Below are 10,749 nucleotides of genomic sequence, written 5' to 3' on the forward strand. Positions count from 1 at the left end.
TATCATGATTTTGCCGGAAGACATGAAGTTCCTCCCTGGATGTTTGAATTAACTGAAGCTGTTCTTTTCCACTGTTTTAACATCAGATGATCCAAATAACCGTATTTAAAACTGAATACCCAGAATGTTATTGATCACTTCCACTTTGAGCAGCTGATTGAAGGAATCAGTTTTGTGGTTTTTGCCACCTTAATAACATTGTATTTATTAATATCATGGACAAGTGGCTGGTAGATAAGGTTCATGTCTTCCAGTTTACTGTTGAAAGATCAAACTTTATCACTCTTAGGAGGGAATTTTGGCCTTACAGGCGGTAATGATAATGTGCAGACATGGCAGTCGACCTTTTGTCAAAAGATTCATTACTTAGGAACGTCAGTGGGTCCATCAATCATCTGTTTCCCACGTGCATGCTGGGAGGGCTTCCAATACACCTACGTTATTTGTATTTAAATGAAGTTCATATCATAAAATATTGATACTAGGCATCTGTATATTGATACAATATTGGCATGCAAAATATTTCCATACTATGATGTATGCATGTCCCCCTATCCCTACTACATCATGTAACTACAATCACATGACCAGCACATCATGAATGCTGATCGTTTATTTCAAAATAAGAGCACACAATAATTCATGATAAACAGATCAAGCCTCACGCTGCTTTCAAAGAACCAAAGAAACAGAACTTTGTTTTAACATTATAGTTATTTAATTACATCAAATATGAAAAACACATCCATGGTTTTCTGATCTCACATCGAAAAGAAGTCGGCCTCATTAATAATGGTGGCAGCTTCTGAATGTACAAACTCCTGTTGTTGTTATTGACAAGGAGCCTCTTGTATGTGTTGAAGACAATGTGTATCAATAGTTCAGTGAATAAATCCCTGAATTACATTTACTGGCTGAAGTTGAGGACGAGACCTTCGACATGTGAGAACCGCTCTGTAGATCATTTCTTTTTCACTGTGACAACACAAGCATTTGTTCAAAGTGAAGATATTTTACATACATTAATTATGATGGAGATAACTGATTTATAGGGACTTTCCTGCTCCATACAAAGCTTGTTTAGTGGGACTTCTGCATCCCAGGATGCTGGAAGATTTTGGCCGATGGTAGAGCTTTGTTTGCCGCTGGTGGAGGTGGAATGTTTCAGGAGCAAAGCATCATGGGACGGGATGGAGGGCAGGCGTAAAGCTGTGTACTAAGTTATGTTTGGACCAGCTTTAATGGAGTGCATATGATAAAAGTATGTTCAGGTAATTATCAGACATATTTGGAATTACAGAGATTCTCCATCTTTTAAGTGTGAAGGTTTCTTTCCCTCCTGATAAACATAAGGAACATTTATCTTAAATTGTACAGAAGTCATCATGTCGTCATCAAGCAGCCGGACAAAAAGATTACAAAAATTAGCTCAATCGGCGAGGACGTGGTTGTTTTCTCAAATGTCCGTCGTCTTTATTCACGCTGAATTCATCTTTAAGAGTGGGGTCACCGTGATGAATGTGTGTGTCACTGCTCGCTCTGCTGTGTGTCTGTGATGGTGGAGACGGCGCCCTGGCCCTTGCTGACGTCACTGATGCACGCCCACTGACCGTCCATCGACTCCTTCCACAGCGTCACCTACAGAACAAGCAGACACACATTAGAGGACGACGTCAACGAGGGACCGTGTCTGCAGTCCTTCAGATACTCCACCTTGTTGTCTCCTCCAGAGACAGCCAGTATGTTTCCAGTGATGGACCAGCTGACGTGCCAGACCACATCGTTGAATTTGTGGAGCAGTTTGGTCGTCCAGGTGTTGCCCGCCGGGTCGTCACAGGTCCAGATGAACACCCGTCCGTCCTACAGCAATATGTAAAACCATAGCCTCGTGAAGATGAATTTAACTGGTTTGTGACCAAGCAGACGGCGTTTGGTTTTTGTTCATTCGGGCTGGAAGAACGACTCAGATCATTTACTATTTCTTAACATTTCTCATGTTTTTTGCGTCGTACCGTGTGTTCTCACCAAAAACAAAGCAAATGTTTCCGCGCGGTGCAAACAAAATCATAAACGTGTAAATAAAGTTACAATCTGTAAATGCTTTAAATCATTACCCCAAAGAGGAAAAAATGTAATGCATTTGATTATCCAAACTGCATATTGGTCCTGTGGTTAGTACTAAAGTAAAAATTCTGATTCTTCAGTGCAGGTAAAGGGTTGCTATGACGACAGTTATTAATTGATTTGTCATATCAATTCTTGTGAATTTGAGGTGATCAGAGGTATTTTTCTGATCACATAACAAATAGCTTACATAATATTTTTTACTTTGTTTGTTTTTAAGAGACGACGACTGAATACAATGAAAAATATTAATTATTTTGGTTAAATGAAACATTATATTAATCAGGAATTAAAAAGATAAATCAGTCGTTAGATTAATCAACTAACAAAAAGGTGCAGCCTGACTTATTAGATAAAAATGCAGACAAACTCGGTCAGGATATCACAAAATCACAATAATATCATGTGTGACTGAAGTATTGAAGTCTTTGTACACTGCTGGGTAGATTAGCAGTAATCTAATGCCTCATATCAGATTTAAAGAAGAAACTAACTACAAGCTATTAAAGACATGTAGTGAAATAACAAGTAAGATGTTGTGGAGTAGAAGTATCAAGTAGCAGAGAAAGTAAAGTACAAGTATGTCTAAACTGTACTTAAGTAAAGTGCTGGAGTAAATGTACTGAGTTACACTGACTGACTCATTTAAAAAAAACAGCCATGAAACTTGCAGCTCCTTCATGTTAAGAGATGTTGAACGCTGATCTCTGGCTCCACCTAGTGGTTCAGATTAATAACTGTAGAACAACTGACAGATCAACGTGTTCTACCTCATTAATTAAATCTCACCTGGGAGCAGCTGGCGATGGTGCTGGTGGGAAGACCAATAGAAGGAGCCCAGCCGACGTCTCTCACCCAATCACTGTGAGCCTCCAGCTTCTGGTCCTCCTTCCACTGACCGTCCTCCTCTCTGGAGACAGGGAGAGACATCCAGTGACAGTTGAGACAGAGCCTTTACAAAAAAACGACTTCCCTGACAACAAGCTGGCATTGCTCTCCTGTAACGTCGTCTGACTCATGATGGACTAACTAAACGCAGCAGAGCCAGAGACATCACATCCGAACGTCTTTTCCTTGACCTCGATGGAAAACATCATGAGTGGAAAGAAAGGTGAAAACGACAATTTATGAGGATTTAGGAAAAGACAATAGCGGTTGTTATAATGCGACAGCGGATGATTGACAGCGGATGATTGACAGCGGATGATTGACAGAGGATCTGCCGTGGTGAAACTACAATCTCCCGTATGCCGGACTACAAAAAGCTCCTGTTACACTTTGTCCTGTGTTGTTTTCATGCAGATTAATGAAACAGCTGCTTCATCCGCGATGTGTGAAGGAGAGCAGCATCCTTCCTGCTGCGTCACACTTAACAATCAACAGCAGGATAGTCCAGTGTTCCTTTGCTAAAAGGATGGGAGCACTGAAGCACCTTTTTGAGAATTCAAGCAGGTCTTATCATGGCTGCCACTAAGACACTTCTTTCACTCAGAGACCTTCCTATGAGAAAAATACTTCCCCACCCCCCATCATCCTCGTCCAAAACCCGGCGCCATCATTACCCACAATCCAAACTCGGCCAAAGACAAAAGGCTCATACGTAAAATTCAAGACCTGTAACAGACTTAACGTGTAAAACTGTGACAACCTCAAACTCTGTGTGTAAAGTGTCCAAAATTTGGACATTGTTTCTAACAATATTAAATTTTTTCGTTGCTCAAAAAGACTTACAAGACCTGTGAAAACTTACATACATACATAAACATGAAATGTTCATTAAATAGTCTGAGTTTCTGTACTTTACAAAACCATGGGGTTATTCTCTGCCGCTTACAATAGTCCAGAAATATAATATAAGCAAATATACAATATAATAGTCAGCTATATTTCAATTTCTGCATGTTAGGTTTCTTTAATTACATATTTAATGAGCCTTGCTGGACAGCTACCTTAACTACCTTTTCTCTGTAACTGATTGTATTCACAATGAATGAATGAGTTGAAGTCACTAAACGTGACACAGAGAAAGATCACAGAAAGTCTGTTAAACAACTTACTTCCAGAGTTTGACCAGGTTGTCACAGCCTCCGGAGACGAAGCGTTTCACATAGTTTGGCTTCTGCCCCGACGGCTGATCGATCAGGCTGCCGGGAACCACAGCAGGAGCCCAACTCACTGCGTTACAGCCGATCTGCAGGGAAACCACTGCCGAGTTAATAAACAGACACAAATCTGACAGACAGTATGACGGTGTAAGGAACAGATAAATAGAAAATAAACCTTCCGGAGAACATTTCATCGCACACATTCATGGAAATTAAACAGGAAGTATCGTTCTACTCTACTTAGAAGTGTGTCTCCAACTCACAGTGTGTGCGTTGCTGATCTTCTTGACGTCCCACTGCTGATCACCAGTAAACGTGAGGAGAGAAATGGCTCCGTCTGAGCTGCCGCAGGCCAGGATCAGACCAAAGTCATAAGGACCCCAGCAGACCGAGTTCACTGTAGACACACAGAAGACGACTGAACCAAAGAGACTACTGGAGGAGACAGTAACAAACATGACACAGAAAGAACACAACATGTACGATGTTCACCTGTAAACACAGCAGTTACCCACCTGACGACTCGTGTCCACAGTATTCATACATCTTGTCCCAGGCTCCGTTCTCCTCCTTCCAGATGATGACTTTACGGTCGTACGAACAGGAAGCCAGAATGTTGCCGAACATCGGGTGAGCCCACGCCACCTGCCACACGGGACCCTCGTGGCTACACACAAACAGAAACTCAGGTTTAGTTCAGAAGAAGCTATACAACAACGATAATTGGCGATATGAAAGGTTGAGCTCACATGTGACATAAGTGTTACAGGCCAGATAAAAGAAGCAAGTTCCAAAGTGTATAATCTGACAAAATAATTGAGTATCACACAATGTCACAATAAGATCGTGTTGTGACACAAGTATCGTGATAATATCGTATCACGGGGTCTGATGAGTCACACCTTTAATGAGAGTGACTTAAGCTCCCTGGTTTGGTGGTACTGGTGGTCTCTTACCCTCTGAGGTCTGCGACCAGGATTTGTCCTCCATTTCTGACGTTGAAGATCTTTACGGTGCGATCAGAGGAGCAGGTGGCGAGTCGGGTACCATAGTAGTCCATCTGGGCGTCGTGCTGAAACAGACAGAACAACACAGTCAATAAATGGTACCTTCCCTCTTTTCAGCAAAACGGACAATATCAAAATATATCAAATACATAGATTTGTTACTTCTCATTACAAATAAGCATTTACTTTAATTCACTTTGCAATAACTGCACATCACAAATATGTTATATTATGCTACATTTTGCCTTACCTAAATATCTTGAAATTTATGTCAAGGAAATAATAATAATGATGACAACAAAAATAATTTTGTGTGTGATTAACCAACTGCTACTTCAAAACAGCCAATCAGCATAACTACAGTGGTGGAATGTAACTAATTATTTACTCTGTATTTAAGTATAAACTTGAGATAATTGTACTTGATTATTTTCACTTTAAGCTAATTTCTACTTTACTGCATTGCTTAGACAGCTTCCGTTACGGTTACTCGGTTTTGCTGCAGATGTTCTGCTCTGTTTTTGACACAAAACACATTTTTTAGAATATGAATGTTTGGTTTTCAAATAATGTACAACTGAAATGATTAGTCAAAAAAACCTGGCAACTATTATGAGAGTTGACGTCATTTTTCACGTGAAGAATAAAACATTCTTGGTTCCAGCCTCACAAAGGTCAAATGCAGGACATTTACTGACATACATACACACATAATACAGTATTGATACATACAGTATTGGTACGGTGTTGTATTCGTACTTTTACTGCAGTAAATGATCCCAATCCACCACTCACCACTGTGTATTATTTCTAACATGATACCTGCAGCCACCTGTGACTGGCAGGACACTCAAATACGCAGATACACAAATACGCAGCATGTAAACATGCATGTGTGTATTCGTGGTTATTTAACGCGAACCTACACGTTAAAGATATCCTCACAAACCCGGTCTCTTAGGCGGATGCTAACGTTAGCTACAGACCATAGTTTGGCTAACTTGCTTAAATGAAGAAGAAGGACAACTTACGATCATGTCCTCATGAGAGGTGTCCACCGTGTTGATAACGGAAACCTGAAATGCACAAACGAATACATCAGCAATGAAATGACAGAGAAATACTCGCTCTTAGATATACTCCAGGACTAGCTCTCTGGCGTTAGCCTGTCTGCTAACGAGCTAACACGTCAGCAACTAACGGTCAAACAACACGTTAACCGTCAGGAAACAGCTTCGTAATACAGCGTCAAGTACAAGCTATTACACTCACCATGGCTGCGGCTGAAGGGCGGAACGATGCTGGATATTATTCCTTGTTTTCTTCTCAATGAACCAGGTTCAACAAGTATTCCGACGTGGCAACAAGAAGCCGCTTCCCACCGCACGGTGCCACGGCAGATTCTACCGGCGGAAACCGCAGCCGGCCTACCAAAGGTTCCGCACCGCACCGATTCGATTAAATAGAAAATAAAAATGAAATAAAGTGTTGTAATTGTTAAACAAAGACAGGACTGCCAATATAAATATGAGCAATGCTCGAAGAAGTATTCTAGGCGCCTGTTTGTTATAAAGTAGTACCACATAGTCAAATACTGGTTACAAATACAAGTCCTGCATTCAAAGATGTTTTACTAAATGAGATTCACAATACAGTTAAAGTACCAGAATAATATATAGTATTAGGTAATAGGCTAATTCGCTTTATGACCAACATTTTTAATGCTTTAATGTCTGCAAAATAACTTAAGTTGTCTAATAAATGAAGCGGAGTAAAAGCAGAAGGCATGAAATGGAACTAAGTCAAGTAGCCTACCTAAAAAACTACAATGGCCTAGTTTAAATAAATGTACTTAGTTACATTCCAATGGACATAAATAAGGGGGAGGTTGTGAAGGTTAATCATAAATCCAATAATAGTAATATTATTTTGTTCTTTTAGTGCTTTAAGCATATTTTGATATTAATACCTTTGTACACTGGGGTATTAGTAGTTTTGCTTCAGTAAAAGATCTGAGTATTTGTACTTCTAGGCTACTGGAAACATTGTCAAAACAGCCACAAAACGAAATAATTGACTTTATAGCTAAAGGGAATGTCAAACACAACAACAACAACAACAACAACAACAACAACAACAACAACAACAACAGTAATGCTAATAATTACAGTAACAACAATATAGCATGTACTACTATACTTCTTCTACACATACTGTGTAATGTGCAAAGTAAGTAGCCTACCACGTCATTATTTTGAGAAGGTTTCTTATTATTTTGAGATGCAAATTTGTATCTCAAAATAAAAAGAAACCTTCTCGATGATTCAAACGAGTATTTTAAACTCAGAATAAAACATGCTGCAACGTGTTGCCTGTGTGTCCACACGGTGGCGCCACAAACACGAACCACAGTCGCGTTCACGTCTATTTTTAGCTGAACCCAGCGGGTGTCATGTTGCCCCGCTCCCCGCTGCGCTGCGTCGCTCTCCGGTGTTGCTTCTTCTCTCAGCCCCCTCCACACTCGCCATGTTGTCGGGTTAAATCTTCTTGTTTAATCGTAGAAGAACCGCTCAAAGTACCAGGATGTCCAGTGTGTCTTACCACATCTCCAACCTGTTGGAGAAAATGACGTCAACTGACAAAGACTTTAGGTAAGAAGTGATCGGAGTGCGTGGGGGGCTCGTGTTTCCGACAGTGAGGTGACACTTTCCAGTCCTGACTCATGATGTGTGTCTGTCTTTCTGCCTTTATGTAAATCCACACGCACACATGTTAAAGAAAAGCTCTACTTAGTGTGTCTTTGTTGTTGGGGAAGAAAGTTCACTTTAGAGAAAGTCGTGATACGAGAGTAGAAATAGGCCTACTGTTACCAGTAAACATCCTGCATTCATGATATCACTTTAGTACAAAAGTATTACCATCAAAATAAACTTAGTAGGCTACTTTAAAAGTACATTTCATCACTTTTAATGTTGCAGCTGGTACATTTGGAGCTCATGTTTACTTAATATTCTGTTGCATAATACTTTCACCAAGAGATAATAAATAAACGTTTTTGTTTTGTCACGGTTCGTGATTTAAAACACATTTAAAAAGTTGATCATATTATCAGGATAACTGAGAGAGTTGAAAAAGCTTTTCTCTCGTAGTATAAGGGAAAAATAGAACCTGATTTATAATTCAGGATATAAAAATAGGATATGATAATCTTATTTAAGATGATTTGATTGTTTATGACTTTAAAGGATGTTCAATTAAAAATGTGTGTCTTATCTGTGATGCAATTTGTTCATTTACAACATCTAAAGTAATACAAGTATGTTTTAGTGCCATTTTAAGAGTTTTAAGCACATATAGATGATGATCAGGGTAATATAGAGTTACAATTATTTTGGCAGGATAACCGTGACTTGAATATTCATATTGTCCCATGCCTACTGTGGAGTAGTAAAGTAAATGGAAGTACTCAAGTAAAGTACAAGAATACTTAGTAAGGTACTTGAGTAAATGTATTTTACTTTCTACCACTGGAGATAAGAGTTTCTAGAAGTGAAGATAATACAGATTTCATTCAACTGATCACTTCAATTAATTTGATGATTGAGTCTTTCCTTTCCAGATCTTGGGTGTCGTAACAACATAAAGACATGTTATTGAGTTGATAACGATGACCAGGTAATGTGTCTGCCACCAGATTCATGGCCACCAATGACCTGATGCTGGAGCTCCAGAAGGACAGCATCAAACTGGACGAGGACAGTGAGAGGAAGGTGGTGACGATGCTGCTCAAACTGCTGGAGGACAAGAACGGGGAGGTGCAGAACCTGGCAGTCAAATGGTAAAAACACTGAATATATATATAATATTACAAATCAAATCAACTTCAATGTCAGGTTGTATGAACCTCATGCTTTGTTCGGTCTGTCTGCAAGACGACGGTCAACAGCTTTTAAAATGCTTGTTTTGTGAATGGAGTCTGGGTTGATGAAGTGGCGGACGGCTGAGGTAGAGCGAGTCGTCCTCCAATCATGAATCATGACTGTGTGTGTGAACAGGTCAAAGTGACTGAATGTAGTATGAAGCGCCTTGAGTAGCTAGTTAGCTAGAAAGGTGCTTTATAAATGCAGGTCCATAGGCCCATTGATGGATGCTAGGCGATGCTAACATTGTAGCTGCTTCATCAACACTCCAAATAAACCTTGTTGTTTGGTCCATATGAAGGGAACACTCAATCATCACAGTCAGTTACACTTCAGGGAGATCAATCTGCTCATTTAGGGAGTAGAAGTGATTGTGGACACAGTCACTCTGACTGTGAGGAGGCTCACCCATACGGAGCATGGTGGAAGTATTCTGTGGGTATGTTTGATTTGCAGCCTGGCTCCTCTGGTGAGTAAGGTGAAGGAGCCTCAGGTGGAGACGATGGTGGACACGCTGTGTTCAAACATGATGTCAGACAAGGAGCAGCTGAGAGACATCTCCAGCATGGGACTGAAGACCGTGATCACTGAGCTGCCGCTGTCTTCATCAGGTGAGGCCTGAAATGACCTCATCACCGCCAGAATATCATTTTAGATATGGTGACATTAAAGATGCTGCTGTGTTTGCATTCACAAGCCGTGTTCATTTCACAAATCTGCATTCAAGGGATTTGAGTCACTACAAAGTAGCCCCTGTAGTTTTTATATTTTAGATATTTAAGTGGGTTGTTCGACAGCAGCACAGTGTCGAGACCAAAATGTGCATCAGACGTGGAATTCAAGTTTTAATTCATTGTTTGAATCCAGAGGTGAAGGTTTCCCCCCCTTCCACTGGACCACCATGGGACCAACGAACAAATTGTTTTTGAATTGTACCATAAATTACACAAATTTGTCAACTTAAAAGATAATTTTGCACTTCAACAAAGTCAAAGTTTGTCGTATAACTGTTGAAGTAAGAATGTGAAAATAGGTTATAGGTAAAACATCATAATAAGTAAAGTAACGACGTTTTCAGATACATGTAGTGAAGTAAAAAGTAACCTCTGAGGAAATAGGGATGAGATGACATTTGTCATGGATTGTGATTAAAAACACTCAACAAAGTTGATCGATCCTATCATGATGGAGAAGTGGAAAATAGAACCTGATTTATAATTTAGGGCATACAAATAGATAAAAAAAAAAGATTTATTTATGATCATCCAATTTAAGATTATTTGATTAAAAATGTGTATCTTACCTTTCAGAAAAGGTCTAGGAATGTCATTTTCTCCACATAGGCAAATAAAGGCCTCCACATCTATTGAAATGTCATGAAAAGGCTGTTCAATATGTGTCAATTTTCTTCCAGATGTAAATTAGTATTAATAAAGTATTACCCGTCTAGCCAATAAAATTAAAAAAGCTGTAAAATCCACTTGGAGCCCAGACAAAGCAAGTTGTATTTATTATCTAAAGCTATTAAACTGCAGTTGAAGGCAACAAATGCTTAACATCATCACCGATCACAGAAGAAAGAAAAGCATTCAG

The 10,749-nt window shown here is 39.6% G+C and overlaps 2 protein-coding genes across 3 annotated transcripts in view; one reads left to right on the forward strand and one right to left on the reverse strand.

Annotated features, from left to right (window-relative positions):
- Positions 1–695: 695 nt before the first annotated feature.
- sec13 (SEC13 homolog, nuclear pore and COPII coat complex component) lies at positions 696–6,636 on the reverse strand. The gene is made up of 9 exons (XM_084027100.1): positions 6,509–6,636; positions 6,268–6,312; positions 5,186–5,301; positions 4,745–4,896; positions 4,493–4,626; positions 4,182–4,315; positions 2,914–3,034; positions 1,714–1,860; positions 696–1,638 (listed from the first exon to the last, which is right to left on the reverse strand). Exons 1-9 carry the CDS (start codon positions 6,509–6,511, stop codon positions 1,528–1,530), a joined length of 963 nt encoding a protein of 320 aa, XP_083883226.1. The 5' UTR covers positions 6,512–6,636; the 3' UTR covers positions 696–1,527.
- A 1,062-nt stretch (positions 6,637–7,698) lies between these two features.
- cand2 (cullin-associated and neddylation-dissociated 2 (putative)) overlaps positions 7,699–10,749 on the forward strand; it is a 31,532-nt gene continuing 28,481 nt past the window's right edge. For both annotated transcript variants that reach the window (XM_084024064.1, XM_084024065.1), the window contains exons 1-3: positions 7,699–7,887; positions 8,931–9,074; positions 9,613–9,767. In XM_084024064.1, coding sequence (XP_083880190.1) covers positions 7,820–7,887; positions 8,931–9,074; positions 9,613–9,767 — 367 coding nt within the window. In that variant the 5' untranslated portion in view covers positions 7,699–7,819. The remainder of the gene's footprint in view (positions 7,888–8,930; positions 9,075–9,612; positions 9,768–10,749) is intronic.

Source organism: Eutrigla gurnardus (assembly GCF_963514095.1).
Source record: "Eutrigla gurnardus genome assembly, chromosome: 2".
NCBI classification, from domain to species: domain Eukaryota; kingdom Metazoa; phylum Chordata; class Actinopteri; order Perciformes; family Triglidae; genus Eutrigla; species Eutrigla gurnardus.

Excerpts from the sequence above, each read along its gene's own strand:
- sec13 (XM_084027100.1), bottom strand. Across the intron at positions 5,302-6,267 it reads CCTCTCATGAGGACATGATC|CACGACGCCCAGATGGACTA; the intron begins GTAAGTTGTCCT and ends TGTCTGTTTCAG. Across the intron at positions 4,316-4,492 it reads AGATCAGCAACGCACACACT|ATCGGCTGTAACGCAGTGAG; the intron begins GTGAGTTGGAGA and ends GTTTCCCTGCAG.